Raw genomic sequence first — 21,049 nt, 5'->3', positions numbered from 1 at the left:
GGAAATGTAATGGTAGGAAATGAAGTGACAGAAGGCTACAGAGCCAATTACAGAGGTAGGTTCAGTCAATTCGTTCAATTCGTTCTTGTCCTTCATTCCGAAAAACGTTGCAATTATCTAAGACCATATGCACACGCTTGATATCTGAAATCTACCCAGCTGCTGTCTCCAATGTACAGAAAAATAGAGACATTTAATTGGAGAATCCGCTTTTAGATGAATTATATATCTGCAGTGTCTATAGAGTTAAGAAGTTTTGTTTGTTTTCAAATCATACATTTCCTCTCTTTTATACTTCTAATAGAAATCGCAATTGGAAAAGCAACTAAATTGCTTTTCTAATTGCTTTTAGATCCTATTCCCACACCAGAGGGCTTACAACCAAATTAATAAGATTATAAAGTGGTGTGTGATTTATTGTCCTCTTGACCTAGTGTTGTTTAGGTGAACTGCAGACACAGGGTTTAAAAACATTATGATTTTCATCATTTTTGTCAGCTACTTTATAGATATACACCGACTATGTAATTCATATACACACAAATCCAAACTCTTCACTATCACATATCACTATGGGAGAGGAAGTTGAAAATCATGCATTCAAGTTATGTGACTCAGCTTAGGTCATCACAAAACTCCCATTGACATCAGCTCATATGTCTGCTTTGAATGTCATTGAGCTGTGCTGTGGAACAGCACTCTCAACCCCACTGGGAACGTGCATGACCCCTTCCTACTTCCAGCTATGCTGACAATTCCGGAAATGACTAGCCTCATTTGACTCAGCTTTAATGTTCTCTCCCATCATTCCCTCTTATATTCAAATGGGATAAGGCTGGCATTCATTTGTTTTTGTATTATACTCCCTTTTGACTTTAATGTCTTCTCAGCAGCACACAGTGGCTAAGAGGGTCTCCTGCTGAGTAAGTTAATGTGTAAAAAATGTACGACATTTATTATAATACACCTGAGTTTCTTCTCACCTTTGCTGCGCCTTCGTCCTCTGTGCTGTTCTGTATAAAACTTCATTTGGTTGTCATCTTCAGGCTCTGATCCAGATTCCCCTTGAGGACCAAACACACCTCCAGCCTCTGGTGGTGAAATGTTAAGACAAACAAAGGCAAAAATAAATCTAATTAGAATCATAATTCAGTTGATTGTTTGTTTTCAGATATAGAAAATATAATGCAGTCGGGGTACAAGCAGTTATTCAACCTTTGGGTGTTGTGTATATAGAGCAGGACATAACATATTTTTACAATATGGACACAATAGTACACAGATTTTTAACTAATCAAATTTCCACTTCTTACCACCTTTGCTGCCACTCGTGGTTTGATCTGTTGGTGAGTTGTCAAGTGTTAAAAAGTCTTTGGAGCTCAATTTTCTAATCATATTAGGTAAAGTCACCGGAGTGTGTGCATATTTGCATGTCTGACTCTGAGTTAGAGTGACAGCAAGAGCAGGGCTGTGAGTTAAGAGGCTTTGTTTATTACTGCTTTGGCACTGCAACATCAAAACACACACACACACACACACACACACACACACACACACACACACACACACACACACACACACACACACACACACACAGACACGAGGGCTGACACACAGTGATAACAGTCAGGGATTTGCAAAGTGTAAAACCACTGAAGGATAACATAACATAAAATATCTGTAAATGGCTTCAAACTACAGTCTCAAACCAGATTAAAAAATGTCCAGCAGACGGTTTATGTTAAATATCTTTATTATTGTACCACGCACATTCTTTCATGTATCATTTAGGTTTAGTCATAAAAATGATCTTATGCTAATAAGATCCAGATTTCCTCATGGTTATACATATGTTTTGCTTGTATTACCCAGAGGATCACAGTGATTACACTTCCTAATCTCCTGGAGTAGAAAAAGAATAAAGGACAGAGTGAAAATCAATGCTTGCGATGGCCATAAATACACATGTAAGAAAAAATGTTTCACTCGATGACTACGAGTTAAAACAAAGACAAAGAACAAAATTTGGATAAGTGCATTATGTCAATACACTTATTTTTATGATACATGAGGACAGCTGATAATGACACAATGACACAAGCAAGAGACAAAAGCTTTATCCCCACAGGAATATGACTTTTAAGTCATTTTCAAGCCTTCGTAATTGTTTCATTCCTGGTATATCATTAAGAAAATGCAGTACAATGTAGATGAAGGGGGTACTTAGAGTAAAATAGTTCTTGGCCAGCATATGGTGACAAATTGATCATTTTGCATAAATCAAGTCAAATGACAGCTCGCTTGTACGTCCCTTACAAAAGTGACCGCAAAATATATATACAAAATTAATTGGATTCATTCCAGTCATAATTTAAGTGTCAGTGTATAAAGTACAAAAGCTTGGTTATTCTGAAAAATTGATGGCTAAGGAAATTGATCAGGGGCTCGGATGCTCTCAATTTAGGGATGTCACATTGTGTGAAGACTAGGTTGGAGGACGGTAAGTCTTTTTTTCAGAGTGTAAAGTAAGTGCAAAAATAAGTAAGATAATAAACTAACAATATTATGAAGACATGGTGAACTCTTCATAGTGAAAAACAGAATAGAGACCACCCGCCACAGGCAAATAAAGAGAAAAAAATAGGCGCAGGAGCAACTCATAAGAAAGTATACAGATCTAACACTGTTTATCATCTTGAAATCTGGTATTTTTTATAGATGTCATTAAGTCCTTATTACAATAAGGTAGAGAAAAAAAATCCTTTCTTCCTTGTTCATTGGACACAGTCAGAATTTCAAGGCAAGTGCTGAGCAATGTCAGGTGAAATAGACTCCTTCATTCACTTCATTAACATTATGTTACAGCTCATGAACATTTTCGTGCATCATAAAAGATTTTAGACATGATTAAAAGGTCTATCAAGTCTGTGTAGAAAGCATATACTGAAAGCTGTAATCATTCTTTTGGTCTCATGCACTTAAACAGGTCTAGAGTTGAGTTGGAATTCAAGTACAAGTCTGGTGCTGTTTGGAGAGTGAAGCCAGGGCAATGTGCTGTAAAATTGGTTCTGGATTTATGCATAGTCTTAGAACATGCCCAAAAAGGTGGTAGAGGAAGAAAAGACAGGGAGTATACTGTATTTCAGGTAGGTCTTTTCTGTTACATCTAATGAGGAACAAGTGTAATTTATTGAAAAGTAGTAACACATACTGTCTCTATGCAATATTTATGCATATTATTTAAAACCTGTGTATGTCTATAAAATCCTGGGCCTTAGGTTAAAGCAAGTCAAATTTTAATATATAATCTCTTCTGTTAGTGCATTTATTAAATGCATGAATCTTTTTGCCCACTACACTAATTACATTTTAATATGACTTGGTTTCCATTTGAAATTTATTGGAGATGCAAATAAAAGATTAGAAACCTTGTTCCAGTGATAAAGGAGAATCTTTAAAGATGTGTCCCAGTCACAACCAAATTTTAGAAATGCATCTGACTCATGACTAGAAATGTTGATGTGTCATTGTGGTGGGTGTAATGCCTTTAAAGGTAAGTTTTAACACAGTGATGTCCTGTTTAATAGTATTAAATTTATTAATCATATGGTTACTAATCAAACACTGGTGTTACTTGCATAAGTTCTTCAATCTAAATGCATTGTAGGCTCAAGTCGTAAAGTACAAGTTTCTACAGTAGAACCATTGTCGCCATGTTTTTTTTCTACTGTATTTAAGTATATCAACTTACCACAAGTCATAGTCTTTGAAGAAATGAGGATAATGTAGTGGTGTGGATTGAATGCATTATAAAAACAGGTGCAGAATAAAAGAGAGTCTGTGTTTTAATTCTGCCTCTCTACTTATCTTTGTCCTATCCACCCTCACAATTTTAAGGTGAGTGTTTTTTCTTCTTTTTCCACGTGGAGTTCAATGTATGCTATGAAAAGACCGTCTTGAGGTAATATGCTGAGCATGGCAGGACAGCGGCTTCCTGCCCTGCTTTGCTTAAATCATTGCTGCTTTTTATAGGTGGTACCATAATGTCCCATCTTTGAGCTCTCTGGGGTCATAAAATGTGTGCCTTCTTGGTTGAATGGTTAAAAAGGGCAATATATATTAGAAAGGTGAAGAAAGTGCTGGCCTTTCAGAAGATACGGAAAACATTCCCGGTTATTGTTTTTTTTTTTCCTTTCCTATCAGAACATAGCCTGGGCTCTGCAATGCCCTATACCGTTATTGCTATGAAAGCTGCTTTGGCACTTTGTCATTTATGTCCCATTAAATGAGTCACTCAGTGAAGGCAAACAGGGTCAAAAATGTCTCAGTGTCCTTTAGTTAGAAAGAAAGTTCAGATTATGTAAAGGTGCTTCAGGTCTCCACTAATCTCCTGCTGTTCCCATCTCAACTTTGAATGCCACTTGAAATAATCACTAGAAGAATGAATGTGCTTCCTGCAGTTTTCAGATTTGATTTGGACCTTGAGTAACTTTGAAAAAAGAAAAAAAGTGCTTCTTCATAAAAATATCAATTGCCTCACACTGTGAAAGCTATCAAATTGACTGTTTGATTAATAATGGACCCCTTACAGAACCAGTTTGCACCATACTGGTTCAGAATCTTTACTTGTAATTTCTGTCAGATTGGGATGGGACTTGGAGTTTCAAATTATCCTCTATTAGTGTTCCCTATAGTAGATCTGACTTAGCAGTGTTCATTAATGGCAAAAAAAGATTAGGACTGCAGTTTCACTGTTATTCATGTGAGGTTTATACAATTTTTTGAAACTGGGAGAAATACACACAACTGTGATGAAAAACAGATAGAAAGAAGCAAAATCAGTGGATAAAAGGAAATACTGGTTATAAAGGGACTGTCACTAAAATGTAAATGAATTATCAAGAGACAGGGATTTTCACACTGCATTAGCAGCTCAGTGAACATCAAAATGAATTTCAAGTTTAATAACTGCACAGTCACAACTCTCTGAACTCTCTTTGTTTGGTATTATAAAGTGGTCAGATAGTGCTTTCATTTATTGCCCTTTTTTCCTGACCCTTTGTGAAGTATAATTCCTTTGCACCTTTTGTCTGCTATCAGTGGGATTTTAAAAGAAAGCGGAGTAGGTTCTGTTTGCCCGTCAAAACCTTCTTCATTATTTCATAAATACAAACTGTTAAGAGGTTCAGACATGCATAAATTTTATTGAGCTTAGTATTTAAAGTGAAATATCAAATTTTCCCTCAGTTAATATGGATTTTCATGGTTTAAACTGAAAAAGCTATTCATACCATTAAGGATGCAGTGACATTGCACTGATCACACAAAGGTGTGCTGACAGGCAAAGTACGTGTGCAATCCAAATGACAGATGAATAGTGCTTCCAGGCTAAGGCACAGATTTGATAAATAACACACACAACAATATGTCTGAAACAAGGTGCAAAAGTCTTTGAAAATCTGGCCCTTGGCATTTTCTATTTCACTGTTTCTCCTCCTTTTCCACTACACTTCTTCTTTTGTCAGTTCACTTTTTTCTGTTTTGATCTTGCTTTTCTCTCCCTCAGCGGTAATGCCTTCAAAATCAAGTCCCATAAAAACGTCAGCACCCGGCACTGTAACTAAACTCCAGCATGACTGTACAACAAATTTCAATTACTCGGGCAGACCAATCTCACTTTTACCACCCATTTCACAGTCCCCAAGTGCATTACATAATTTCCGACGCCTCTCTTTGTCACATCCTCAGTTGGCATGATCTGTTTTCCCTCCATCTGTTTTGCTATAAAAAAGAGCATACAAATAGCACAGTAATTTTACTCTCAACAAGACATTTTTTTGGCCAATTTTTTATGTATTAAGGTCAAGTTTAAAAAGTTTTATTGTCACAGGCACAGTAAAACTAAACACAGCAGTTTCCACTGAAATTACTGGACAATTAAATTATTATTTTAGCAGTTACCCTTTACAGAAAGCTTATAAAAAATTTAAATTATAAATTTTCTAATAAAAAAGAAACAATAAAGGTCCAAGAAATTTACAAAAGCACAAGTAATACATGTGCATAGAAAGAAATTAGTTAAAGACTTGTGCCAGATATAACTGAATTGTAACTGTGCCTTGTGCAAGTTTACAAACAGATCTTTGCAAATTAGTGCCATCCATCTACTTATCCATTCATCCATCTGATTGTCTGTCTGTCTGTCTGTCTGTCCATCTGTCCCTCGATCAATGGTTTATTTGGATTTGAGTCTGAGCAGACAAGCCCACATTTCCCTAACCTCGGCCACCTTTCCCAGCTCATCTGGGGGTTCAGTCATTCCCAAGCCAGCCAAGAGATATAATCACTCCAGTGAGTCCTGGGTCCCAGGGCCTCCTACAAGTAAGACCAACAAACCACACCAAGGAGTTGTCTAGGAGCAATGACTTAGCTCATTATCCTATCTCTCAGGGAGATCCCGGTCACCCTTTGAAGGAAACTCATTTCCGTCACTTGTATCTGTAACCATCTGTCATTCTGTTGGTCACTACCTAGAGCTCATGACCACCACTGAGGGTAAGACGTAAATAGACCAGCAAGTCGACAGCTTCGCTTTTATGCTCAGCTCTCTCTTTCCCACCACAGATTGGTACAGTGTCCACATCACTGATAACACCACCCCAACCAATTTGTCAGTCTCATGACCCACTCTCCCCTCACTCATCAAAAAGACACCAAGATACTTAAGCTTCTCCACTTGGGACAGTAACATATCCCAGACTCCACTCTGTTTACAGCTGAGAATCATAGTCTCAGACTTGGAGATGCTGATTCTCATTCTTATTCTCATTTCTCACCAAATCATCTGCAAAAAAGCAAAGATAAAATTCTGAGGACATCAAAGTTAAGACCCTCCACCCCCTGGCTATACCTAGATATTCTGTACATAAAAACTATAAACAGAATTGGTGACAAAGGGCAGTCCTGCCAGAGTTCAATACCCACCATGAGTGAGTATGACTTACTGCCGCAATGAACCAAGCTAATGTTACAGTTCTACAGGAACCAAGTGGCCCATAACATCTGGCCAGACACCCCATACTTCAAAGCACCTTCCACAGAATAACCCGAGGGACATGGATTGCATGCCAAGTATACAAAACACAGATAGACTGGTTGTGCAAGTCCCACATACCCTCAAATATCCTTGAGAAGATGAAGAGCTGGTCCAGTGTTCAACAACCAGGACAAAAACTCCCTACTGAATATGAGGTTAAACTAATGGTTGAACTCTCCTCTCCAGTACCTTGCCATAGACATTCCCAGAATGGCCGAGGAATGTGATCCCCCAGTCCCCACCCTCCAATCCCCTTAACAGTTAAACAGGGAAACCACAACCCTAATCGCCTATCCAGAGATACCGCACCAGTGTCCATGCAAAGTTGCAGCAATGTGTCAGTCAGGACAGCCAGAACCTTAAGCAATTTTCATGCACCCCAGGGGCCTTGACACTGAGCATGTGTTTACTATATCAGTGACATGACCCCCAGAGTGAGGCAAGTCGTCACCCTTGTCCTTGTTCCATGGTGTCACTATACTCCTAAGTTTTTGCATTAGCCACTGCCAGAGCTAAACAACATTTGGGCTGCCGGTACTTCTCAGCATCTCAAGAGTCCCACAGGTTCGTAAAGGGAGCCTGAGAGCTCTCTTCACCTCTGGTGTCCAATATGGTTACAGAAATACATGCATGACAGGTAACAACAGATAGAACATAGAACATGGTCCAGTTGGACTCAATGTGCCAAGTCTTCCTTGGAATGTAATCAAAGCTCTGTTTGAGGTGGGAATTTAAGATTTTGTGAATCAGTGCTGCCTAACTATATGCTTGGGTACACCAGGTCTGTCCAGCATCTTTACCTGCCACTTTATCCAACTCAGCACCAGGTGGTGATCAGTTCACAGCTCGGCACCTCTCTTATCAATGTTTCCTGGGCTTGCTCCTGCACACCCGCAAGCCATCCACTCGTCTAAGTCTATGTATTTAGAGTCAGCTGTGCACTTTTGTGCTAGCTCATGAATCATTCTGCTGGATCATTGTTTACTGTGCTTCTGTGTCCTCCTTAGTGTCTTGTTCAAGGACTCAGTCATCCTGTCTGTGAAAACTACCTGCTTTACCTCATGGAACTCTCAGTTCACAGCCAGATAAGATTAGTCATGTCAACACAAACACCTGCTCCTCGCTGGTAAATTGCTCTGTCTTGATTCTCACCTGCCTTCCCACTCTCCATCGCAAAAACCCACATTCAATCGGATTGCAGCCTGCTTTGAATTTGACTTGTTCTGTTTCAATCCACTTTTTTAGTCTGGAAAATTCTCAACCATGACAGAAACACCCTTCGACAATGGTATGAGTTTTCACATTGCATAGTTTATACACGAGAGGGCATTCTGCAGCTCCCTTCTTGGCAACATGTGTTTGGAATGCCAGAAACAGAACTATCAGCTGATCCAAGCTGGGCCAGGGCTGAGGGTAAATGATTAAACTTGTTGTGACAAAAAAACAAGATTATTTTTAAACTGCACTGTCATATCATTTTAGCAAAGACTCGGACATAACTTCACATGATAAGTGTTGGGAAGGCTGTTTATATTTTATATGTCTAAAAGTCAGATTTTTAAATCACCAAATATCAGTATCAAACATTAATTTTCCCTTTTTTTCAAGACTTTGAAAGAATACAATACTTTCTTTTTCAAAGTATTATTCATTATCGTTTCTTCACAAAGACACACACACTAATATTTTTATATATATATATATATATATATATATATATATATATATATATATATATATATATATATATATATATATATATATATATATATATATATATATATATATATCTTTAGGTAAGTGCGTAGGAAATTTAATAAAAATGTGTGAGATTAAGAGAGTTGAAACAGTGATTCGTTTTTCATTAAAATGTTAATTTATACATGATAATAAGAAAAATATATTCCTGGCAGAGAAAGTTTACAGAAAAAGGTCAGACGGAGAATAAAAATAAGACTAGTAGATAAACGAAGAAAAGAAAGAAACAGTAGCCATAAACAAAACAATTGTGAGAGAAAAAGAAAGTTAGGTACCACATTTATACGCTGAAGTGAGGTGATTTGGTGTTAAGAAGGTTTAAAGGGAAAAGGGAGAATAAGTGAGACAGTGTGATTAGCAAAGAACACACTCACATGTGCGCGCGTGCACAGTGGTTTTATGGAGAACAGACAGTCCTGGAGTGAGAATGATTAGCGAGATGAGCAGATACTGGAAAGCAGGGAGGTGAGGTGATGAGTTCAATCTGAACAGTAAAAGCTAATAATCTTCTTCATGGGACGATGGCACATCACACCCTGGAAGAATGCTACGATACACTAGGGCTGGGTCATATCATACCGTTCATGGTAATACCGGTATAATGTTGGGCAACGATAAGAAAATGAAATATTGCGATAGAATATGGGTAAAACGCGCATGCTCAGTGCCTTTGTTTTCGTTCGCACATGGCGGAAAAAGCATGGCGGCGATGGAGAATGAGAAGGGCGAAAGCGGATCGTTGAATGAAACGGATGAGCCAGAAGTGGTTTGTAAAAATGCTGCAACTTCAGTGGTGTGGAACTGGTTTAGCTTTCGTCCGTCAGATACACAACAAAGCACTATTTTTGGTAGAGCATGCTAGCGGGCCGTCGTTATTACCGTGTTTTTTGGAAAATACGGCACACTTAAAATCAATCCTTTGATTTTTCTGAAAATCGACAGTGCCCCTTATAATCCCATGCGCCTTATGTATGAATTCTCGTTGTGTTTACTGACCTCGAAACGATTTTATGTGGTACACAGCGCTCGAAAATCTGCCAAATGTTTTAGTACGACTTTGCTAACGAACCCGCACCGCTTGATGGATTGTCGGAGCATTACAGCTATCGTAGGCAGGAGCCTCGCGGAGTGATACGTACTGTGCTTCAACATAATATTACCGTATTGTGTGTGTATAACCTCTTTTAAGTTTTGTGGATATTATACATGGTTATTCTGAGGATATGTCGGCCAATTTCCACTGGAAATGCCTTTTGGTTAAACTGTCAGCAAGGAATTTGCATTTGCACTGTTAAATTTTTATATAACTTTAATGCACATACAACTTTAATGCTGCTTGTTTAAGTGAAATACACTGATGTTTTTTTTTTGCACTAATAAAGTTGTGGAGTTGTAAAGTATTTTGTCTAGTGCAGTGGTTCTTAACCTGGGTTCAAACGAACCCTAGGGGTTCGGCGAGTCGGTCTCAGGGGTTCGGCAGAGCCGCCGCTGTGACATGCACGGCTCATTTTGTGCACCAGTAAAAAAACACATCTATGTCTTGAATTTGAAAAAAAAATCATATTTTATTTTTCACTAAAGAGGGGTTCAGTGAATGCGCATATGAAACTGGTGGGGTTCGGTACCTCCAACAAGGTTAAGAACCACTGGTCTAGTGTCATTTATATCATCAGTTATATCGTTATCGCAAATTTTCAAATGTATATCGTGATAAATATTTTTGGTCATATCGCCCTGCTCTACGATACACTAAACAATACAAGAGAATAAAAGACTTCCACACTAGCAAAAATAGTGACACATTTCTGCTTCTGAAAATGAAAGTGAAAGATTAAGCAAGCAATAAGACTGAACTAAACTGCAGTACTCCTGACTAGGGATGGGTACCGGTGTCCGGACATAAACGGTAGTAACCAGACCGAAAAGCAGCGCACATTTCGGTGCTTTATTTCGGTGCTTTTTTTTCCTGAGCCAATTCTAGCCAATCATTTTACGTTTCCGAGGATAGTAGGCGGGCCCAGGTACGTACGTTCTTTTAGAGCAGAGCTACAGATTAAAAATGCCCAAGGCGAAGCGATCAAAAGTCTGGCTGTACTTCACAACAAAAGATGCAAACTCAGCAGCCTGCAACAAGTGCTTTAAGCTGGTACTGTGATACTTTCAAAGGAGGTAACACCTCAAATCCGATGAAACACCTGGCGACGCATAGCGGGTTTTTTTAAAGCCGAGAAATGCGCCGTGTTTGATAGCTTGCTGTGAGACCTCACACCGGCACATCTACTGCGGGTGTGGTGCCTGTTATCAGACCCGGAGTTAGCAACATCCCCCAAAAACCTGAAGAGTAGAGTCCTGGCCCCTAGCCCTGCCAGTGTAGCAGAAATGATGAGGATGATGATGGCAGCAGCAGCCGTTCTTCTCTGCGTGAGTAGCTTAATGTTGTTCGTGTGTTATTTACGTTGAGTAGGCTAACCACATTATTACATTAATGCATGTAAGGTGAACTAGCAAACACCGTCGTAGTTACATGCGGCTGTCTTCTTGTTTGATGGCAGATACTCCCTTCACCCTGGCCAAAAAGGCTAAAATGACCAAAGAAAAAGTGGAAAACAGTTAAACATGAGAAGTTTTTGGACAAAGTTTGTGTTTTTTTCCATTGTTTAAGCACTGCTTCCAGCCAAGAGTGATACCATATATGCCCTATAGCTGAAGAAAAGGCTTACATTGTTATCTTTTTACAAATAAACAGTTAAACATGAGAGGTTTTTGGACAAAGTTTGTGTTTTTTTCCATTGATTAAGCACTGCTTCCAACCAAGAGTGATACCATATATGCCCTATAGCTGCAGAAAAGGCTAACATTGTTATCTTTTTACAAAAAAACAAAACAAAACAGCTAAACATGAGAGGTTTTTGGACCAATTTTGTGTTCTCTATTCTTTAAGCACCGGTTTGAGCACCGTTTAAGCACCGGCACCGTTTCAAAAGTACCGGTTTGGCACCGGTATCGGATAAAACCTAAACGATACCCATCCCTACTCCTGACATTACCAGGATTCTTTACTTACAGACTTTGTTTTCTGTCTAGACAGTGTCCTTTGCATTTGGTTAACCTTTGGCACAAGCACCAGGCAAAGAAAACTATTTTTTCAATTTGCAGTAATACACTTTTTGAGGGAATGGTATTTAGGACCTCTTCACCCTACAGTATATCTTGCATTTGAGAAAAGTCTGAAGTAGGACTACACATAACAAAGACACCTAACCCCACACAAAATTGCACCAAACAACCGTATCAGGAAACCTCCCCAACCTTCCATGTGCCTGGGATGTCTCAGAGGGAGGACCTCAAAGACCACCAAATGACCACAGTGAAACCTCCATGCATCCAGTGAGACAAAATACCCATTAAGCGGACCATAAAAACCCAATTAGAATAACAAGACCTACAGTGCATTAATTTAGATCTTCAACTGGTAGTTATAATAGCTACTTAATTAATAAAAGAGTCTATACGGTTATGTCAAAAAAATCTACAGCTGAGTCACAAGTAGAAGAAGACCATCATTTTAATGTACCGGGATTGTGGGCGGAGTCTGATTTTCTAGAGTGCTTGAACTAATAGTGGATGAAAGCAATGAAACTTTTATCATGAGAAGACAACAGAGCCTAAATGCTAGGCAAATAACTAGATGTACTACACTAGGGGTTGGCAAGCTTTATTATCAAAGAGCTATTTCTGAGGAATTTTTCAGGAAAGAAAAAATAAAACTGCATGCAGCTGAAAAAACAAATAAAATGAAACAAAAATCCCATTTGATTATTACAATGTTGGTGATATAGCTGATTAAGTTTAAATTAACATATCAGCATTACTAATAGGTGTACATAATTAAAAAAACACATGTGACTACTCAGCAGGGGACTATTTATGATTATTTGATACTTAGACTTTGCCTTTTGATTGCAATAATACAATGTGTTGCTGTAATTATGAATAATAGAAGTAAAATAAATTCTGAATTTTTTTCAGACAAAATGGAACTACTATGGAATGAAATGGAAGCAGGGAAAACATGTCTATTAGGTCTACAAGCATTGCGTTTGTGCAGTTGAATCAAATTAAAAGTATGCTTCTTTGTAAATAAATAAAGAATATAGCAATCTAAAAGCTGTAAAAATCAAAAGTAAAAAAAAGAATATTTAATAAAATAGACAAAGACACGTTTCAATATATTCTGGCTAAAGTTCAGCTGCAGTTCAAGCATACTTGCAAGCCACCAGTGTTGGTGGTGAAAGGAATAAAATGTGTGCATGTACTTTTAAAATGTTTAGTAGAGAGACTCAGAATTAGCCATGATGAAGAAAGATCCATGCTGGCCACTGAGGTTCAACAAAATGAAAAGTTTAAGGCAACATGTGACTCTCATTTAAGTTTAGCTACAGTTCCTCCGCTCCCTCCATTGGTCTCTCCAAATGTTCGGTCTCACGCTCCCTCCTCTCCTCCAGCTGTTTGGATATATCTCTATGGCACATCTAGTGTATGTTACTAACTTCCAGAACTATTGGGAGGCTCTATGATCTGCCATTGCTGTAAAAGACAAAAAGATTCATTGAAGTGAATGGAGATGACATGACTCTTCAATTCAGCGGTTCAGATGGTGGTACTAACAAAAAGACTAGAGGCCAAACTGGAGACGGCAGAGTTAAGGATGTTCAGATTTTCACTGGGAGTGACCAGAATGCACAAGATTAGAAATGAATATATTAGAAGGACAGCGCAAGTTGAGTAGTTTGGAGAAAAAGTTAGGGAGGCAAGGTTGAAATGGTCTGAACTCATGCAGATGAGGGTTAGTGTGGGTATATCGGACAAAGGTTATTGGATATGGAGGTGCCAGGGAGGAGGAAAACAGGAAGATCACAGAGAAGATTTATGTGTGCAGAGAGTTGGTGTGACAGATGAGGATGCTGTCAATAGGGTGAGATAGACAAAGATGATTTGTTGTTGCAAACCCAAAAGGAGTTGTTGTTGCTTCTGGAAAGAAGAGGAAGAATAGGTAAAGGATGTACTGGGTCTGTCTGGACATAAACTACAAGAAAGCTACGACAGTGCAAAGAAAGCTAAAGAGAACAGTGTATGGAATCTAACTCATTAGCTGAGTAGCCAAACAATGACTTTAAAATATTCTTCCACTTGACAAATTTTCGTCAACATAGATGCACGTACCTGCTCTATATGTTTGCAGGGCAGCTTTAAAATGTAATAACAGTATACTATATCATGTGGCAATCCTAACTGACAATATTTAAAAGGTTAAGTGTTGCTTTTCTAGAATACCGTTATACAGACACAGATCAATAAAGACAGTCCTTCACTATTTCAATGTGAGGGAGCACCAGTTGTGAGAGAAGTGACCTTTAATAGGTCAGGGTACACTTGTCAGTGTTAGTTTAAAACGAAAAGAAAAGAAGAAGTGAGAGGGGAATAAACAGATGTCAGCACTGTAGCTGATTTACAATAGCTAGCATGAATGGTGACAGGTGTGTAAACAAATACTCTAATTTATACTTTGCAATTGTATGATGCATTTGGCTTCAGTTAGTTTCCCGTGACTTTGGGAGCAAGACAAATTGACCTGACTTACTGCTTATGTGTGTACTGTAAGGTATACACTGCACTTTTCTGTAGGTGGATATTGATGCGCTGTGCACAAGAAGTGTGCCTGTGAGTAAGTTGAGCTGACAGAAGAACCAGTCCCCACATGGCTCAACAACTGGCAGTCACATTAAGACACAGCTGTATTCAGCAGTTAGACTTTGTAAGACCAGCAAACTAAATATTTTCAGCTCAAACTCAATATAAACTGACATTCACATTCATACAAAAGGGAAAGTATGTAAATCTGCCATTTATAATGCAAAAGGCAAACGCAAATGTAAGAAGTTGCAGTCATTTGATTTAGTTTCACAAGAAAAGACTAAAAGAAACATATATGTAAGAGGATAAAAACATTATAGTTTATAGCAATTATAGAAATCCCTTGCAAGTTTGATATAGGTTGCATTCATTTAAAAAAACTGACTGTTCTTCATTGTTCAAGGATCAGGAAGAAAGGCCTGAGGTGTTCCATCCAGCTACACAGCACCAAGCAAAAGAGATTCAGTTATATAAATTAGAAAATCAGAGAGATAGGAGGGAATCCAGATGGTACAATCTATGATTTAAGCTGTTTGGTTTCGGTCCCAGTCTGTCTATTTTTAAGGAGAAACTGTATGTTGGTAAAGGATGCCCACAGGTAAAGTGATGGTGGGCTGAAGCTTCTCTCATTCATTTTTCTTGTATCTCTCATTCTCCCACTGTTCTGTTAGCACATTCAAAATATTCCCAATCAATACTGCTCCACTCTGCTGCTGGTGGTTGTACCTCTAAGAACTGCACAAACACACACACACACACGCACACACACACACACACACACAATCCAATTACACACACACACACAAAAAAACCCAGGCCTGCTGATAAGTTATTACAGAGGGCATTGCATTATAAGTGCCACTGACACATTTTACAGCCTAAATTTATGAGTTGCTACCTGATAAAATGGAGAGAAAGGACTTGAAAGGGTAGGAGGCTTAACAATGTACCACTTGGCTCTTGCACACAAACGGTTCAGTGTTTGTGCACTCATCTCTATATTTTTTTTAATTGTATCTAACCAGCATCAAGAGCATACCAGCCAATTTAAAGCTAATAAACAAACGGTAATTTGTAAGGAGACCAGTCAGGGAATTTAGAGGTGTTATTATGGAAAAGGTGAGATGGGATTTGAGCTGGGGCTGTGGGCTGGGTAATTTTAGATGAAGGCCCTTGGCAGCTTGCTGTATTCTGATTCCTCATCTGTTACCAGCAACACAGTGCAGAGCACAGCCATTAAGGTTAAAACATTATTGGCTTGCCACTGTAGCTATCCTAGGATACCCCTTGTTGTCTTTATAATCATCCCTGATAGAATTTTTTTAAATTTTATTCAGATTTTTTTAATTAGAAATTGAAAACATATGACATTTGCTTTGGGTAAACATATTCATGCAAACTTCCATGAAAGTGCTCATTTAGCAGCAAAATAGCCCCAAAAGTCCCAGACTGCTGGAATAATGCTGAGATCTGAACGCTCACCAATCCATGACTGATGTTTTGGGGGTTTTTTCTGTCCAGGTATTCTTTTGCTGCAATGGCAGTGTGTTTATTACTGTCCTGCGGTAGAAAAAAAAAAAGCCATAACCAATGAGACACTTTCTAGATGATATTATAGATCCAAAAAAAAGCTTGAGCAGAACTTCCACCGTGTTATTCAGATGGCTGTAGATACATACTGTTGTATTTTTCTCAAGACTTACTTTGTACATAGTGATGACAATTTAAAATAAAAACTTCAGTCAGCTTTTCTCCATTTCCCCCCATTTCCCTTCTTTAAGAATGGGTCTTGACTGCCATTCTTCAAATGAGACCATTTATGATGAGGCTTCAGCAAACAATATATGGATCAACCGATGGGCCAGATCCAAGTCCTGTGTCAGATCTTCACCGGATTTTTGTCCTATTTCTTAATGATATGACTTTTAGATGCTGTTCATCTGCTGTAGATAGTAGATTCACATTTCTCTGAAAACAGTCGGGCACCGGGCACCTAAAATGAAAGACTTCCAGAAAGCAGAGAGACCCTCTGCTCAAGATCACTTTAAAAAAATGTGTTTCCTTGGAAGTAAAAACACAAGGAAAATATAAAGAAAGGAGGGGTGACTCAAGACATTTGCACAGTATTTTATATGTTTGTGATTTTGCTGATCTCTTCAAGCAATTTAGCTACTTTATTTATATTTAGTTACGTAAAAAAAACAACAACAAAAAAACTTCCTTTGTGACTCACAATAAGTTAAATTACAGGTCAGAGTAATGCATCTTCAATAATTTCATGATGTGGCCTGATGACATGCTGATTTAAAGCAATCCTAAAATAAACAGGTGAGTAAGAAGGTGAAGCTGATTAGAGGTGGGAAGTAACAAAGTTACTGATATGAAACAAAGTTACTGATATGAAACAAATTCAACTTATGTACAGTAACAAATACTTGTTACTGTACATAAGTAGAATTTTCAGATATTTGTACTTTAGTATTTATTTTTCTGTCAACTTTGAATTTAACTGCACACATTTTAAGACAAATATTTCCACTTTCTACTCCTGATATTTTGAAAATAGGCTTGTTACTTTAGGTTTAATGCATGTGAATTGAGTTGGGGGGTTTTTTCATGTCACTGTGCACCTCAAACTGGTTTGAACCTAAATGAGTGGAACAACAACAATAACAATCCTATTGGTGTATCCATCATTGGTGCTTATCACACAGAGCAAACTGAAATAGGCAAAAAATATAATTTATGCATCATTTATAGTACTACACTCAGGGCTTAATGATCCGGAACTGTGGCCAGTGTTTGGTTGGTTGCAACACTTTCATCAAAGCAACAGAAGAGGAATGAGCAAAAAGGAAGTAGCATTTTTAAAGTGGCAGGTGATTTCAAATGTAGCATTTCTAACTACTCAACAAATCACAGACACACAAACTGTTTCTGTGCAGTTTGTCATACAGTGTTTCAGCTAGCTAGAGGTACACGGTTGCTTTATTTCCCAGGGAGAGAAAAGAATGAGTGATAACCACTCAGGGATGTAGGCAAGAGATGACAGGAGAGGAAAAAGAGAGATTATTTTTAGACAGTCATTTTAGAATAGAAATTTAGAGCTGACTGTGGTGAAGTTAACAGTGATGTTGATCACTGTATGTGGACTGGTGGTGAATGGCTGTGGTGTTCAAGGTCAATGTTAGGTTCCATCAAAGGGAGCAGACAAATTACATTTAAGCTAACAGTGCTGATTACATTCACTCACTGAATTCTACCTACATACTAGCTTTATGGTGTCAGTGGCTTGGAAATCAGCCATGGTAGCTCATGTAAAAGTAGCTTATATCTTATTGAATTAAGTTTGCTAAATCCACAAAGAGAAATGAATCTCAGTGAGGCAGCAGCAAAGGTCATCTGCAGTTTCTACATGAAGCTCATACTGAAGCTTAAAATCACAACCATAGAAATTCTTTTTTTTTTTTAGAAATGACTGATTTTTTGAAGTGACTCTTTTCCCCACATTACTCCACTACAGTGGTCCCTCGCTATAATGCGGTTCACCTTTTGCAGCCTCGCTGTTTTTTGTGTGCAATTTTGCATGGTTATTTTTTGTTTGTTTTGGTTTTACGTACATACATACAGCGCATTGTGTTCTGCGTCCTGATTGGCTGTAGACCATTGTCAATCAATCTTGCGCCGTGTCTCCTGTACAGTACAGAGCGCGTTCAGCTTGTCAAATTTACCTAAATCTTCAATCGCTAGCAGTGTGACTCTGAAGTGCTGTACTGTATGTTAGGGCTGCTCGATTATGGCAAAAATGATAATCACGATTATTTTCACTGAAATTGAGATCTCGATTATTTGACGATATTTATTTAACAATAACAATGTATTGAATAATGGCTTTAAAGATGTCAAAAATAATATAAAATAGTGTGCAAATACTGATAACAGTGCAAATGTTTGCAATATAAAAAATAAATGAAAAATGTAAACATCTATGTTTAGTGAACTTCAAAATACTGCATAATACTGGTTGTTCACTGTGTTAATTGAGCAGTGGTCTTTGGCGAGGAAAACGTTACCGCGTTTGTTATCTCCTTGTGTCTCTGGGAGCTGGTGGGATATTTAGTCGCGTTGTACAGGGTAGCGTGAATGGAAGTCTGTGAGGATGAAGCAGGTGTTGAGTTTTTTCTCTATGTTCCTTCATTGTTTGATCGTATGTCACTTTGTGAGCGGTCTTCAAATGATTGAATAAATTTGTAGTGTTGCTCTGTGGTGCAGCTACGACACCGTAGCAAAGTTTCCACACTATGTCTACTTGATCCACGTCTGACTCCGCGAACCCATAATGTTTCCACACCACTTAAGTGGTTTTACCTCTCTTTTCAACCAACGGCATTCTTTCTTCAGCAGTCATTATCCTCTCCTCACCAAATAACTTCTGCTTAGCTTTCCTAGCTTTCCGAGCTTCCCTCGGGTCCTCTTAATTGTTGTGACGCGTGTTCGAAACGCAGAGAGGTGCGCTCGATTTGCCAAACGGAGCAGCGCGAGAGGAGGAGCTAATAATCGGCTCAGTCATTTTTAATGATCGTTGAAAGCCCAGATCGTAATCACGATTAAAATTCGATTAATTGAGCAGCCCTACTGTATGTTTGTAAGTTTTCTCCTCAACAATCACAACAATGTCAACGAAATGTTTTATACCGTCAAAGGCAACCGCGGGTGCCTTTGGTGTTATTCTATAATACTGGACTTATTTTTCTATGAAGGTTTGAACTTTGAGAGTGTTTAAACAAGAGAGAAAAGTGTACAAATGTTCATGCCTCTCTGAGAAAAGTGTGTAAAGTGTGTAGTGAGGGGTTTCACAGCCTTAAAACATCTATAATAATTATAAAAAATAAAGTTGGCTACTTCGCGGATTTCACCTATCACAGGTTATTTTTAGAACGTAACTCCTGCAATAAACGAGGGACCACTGTACAACAAACCTGTCAAATCACACTTTTGACCCTTGACTATTAATATTCCTGGGTAGGTGTGGAGGCAAAGTCACCCATGTAGCCAAAAGCAAATAGAAGTACTTTTCTTCATATTATTTTATATTCCATTTGTTTTTCTCTGCTTCCGTTCTACATAACAGATGTTTAAGCTTTGTGAATTAATTAGAATTAGAATTTTGAAATAAAGCCTATTGATATGACAGCGGCGGTTCTGTTGGCATTGTACAAAAAATAGCTCCTAGAAGAGTTGTTACTTTTACACCAAGTCCATTTCAGAACTGGTGCTTTTTCACTTTCACTTGATTAAAGAAGTTGACTCATTTAGAGTATTTTTTAACACAAGTATCAGAACTTCAACTTGAGTGCAGAATGTCTTATACTATTGCCACCTCTGCCTGTGGTTTCAAAACCTATGATCTCCAATTGTGTAATTTTATTTGGTTCTCCACCTTCACTTTAACAAGACAGAGCACCCCAAAATTATACAAGATACTTTCACAGTCAGCAATAGAAAGCTACTGGTCAATTGAGCATGGCGGTTTTTGTTACTACTTTTTATACATGTAAGGTTTATTTTTTGTGGAGTCTATAAATTATACATAACCTTGATTTGCTAAAGACTATGAACAAAGTCTCTTACGTGTTTTTTCTTTTCTCTCAACAATAAAATACCAGCATAGATAATAAAAAAAATGCTCACATCCAAAAACAACCTGCAACCTGAATATTGATGCTGCTGCTGTAGGCAACATCAAAGAATATCCCCAGACTCTTTGATTCAAACTATCAAAGACTGTGTTTAGTACTAAGTAGTGGTACTGACAGATTATAGCAAAAGGTGGGCTATGAAAACAATACTTTAGAATTTGCTATGAGTAAACTTAACAGCTTGATCTTTGGCTGCCTTTATTTGGTTAGAAAATGGATTTGAAAATAGACAAGGGCAGCAGTAAATATATGAACAACATTTCAGGACCTACATCACACCCACAACCCACAAGGGCACATTCCTTAAAGAGAAAGGTCGCTCAGGTTATCGCTTCAGCTCAGGTTTTACCTTGTTTTCTAGTTAACCACCCAGGCAGCCACCAGTAAATGTGGATAAACACATTCAGAACAATATACACAGTCAAATCAGTGATCTTCAACGGATCATTCAGTAACGATATCAATTAACACTTTGCTAAATAAACTCTTAAAATTGCTTCTAAACTGAATGAAATTGTTGTACTCTCCACTGAACTTTATGTTTCTAATGAATACAGCAAAGTACAACAAACTTTCACTACAAGCATTTATTTTTAGGCAATAAACCGAATTACTAAAATTAACCCATTAAACCAGTATCTAACAACAAAGTCAAGAGACATTCAGCTTAACAAATATCATTAGTTTCTCTTCATGGTAAGTAACTCTGAAGCTTAAAACGAGGCAGCAAGGCATCTGAACCAAGTTAGGGCCTGAGTTGTAAACAGCAGAAAAAACAAAGACACGGTCTTTGCTGATCATC

The 21,049-nt window shown here is 38.1% G+C and overlaps 1 protein-coding gene across 2 annotated transcripts in view; it reads right to left on the bottom strand.

Annotated features, from left to right (window-relative positions):
• LOC134630782 (astrotactin-2-like) overlaps positions 1 to 21,049 on the bottom strand; it is a 280,317-nt gene that overhangs the window by 152,921 nt on the left and 106,347 nt on the right. The window contains exon 5 of one of the 2 annotated variants that reach the window (XM_063478441.1): positions 984 to 1,091. In XM_063478441.1, the coding sequence (XP_063334511.1) occupies positions 984 to 1,091 (108 nt within the window). The remainder of the gene's footprint in view (positions 1 to 983; positions 1,092 to 21,049) is intronic. The other variant, XM_063478442.1, reaches the window with a different exon arrangement.

Source organism: Pelmatolapia mariae, linkage group LG7, assembly GCF_036321145.2.
Source record: "Pelmatolapia mariae isolate MD_Pm_ZW linkage group LG7, Pm_UMD_F_2, whole genome shotgun sequence".
Taxonomy (NCBI): Eukaryota; Metazoa; Chordata; class Actinopteri; order Cichliformes; family Cichlidae; genus Pelmatolapia; species Pelmatolapia mariae.
The sequence above is the reverse complement of the archived record's forward strand: the minus strand, read 5'-3'. Positions and strand labels throughout refer to the sequence as shown.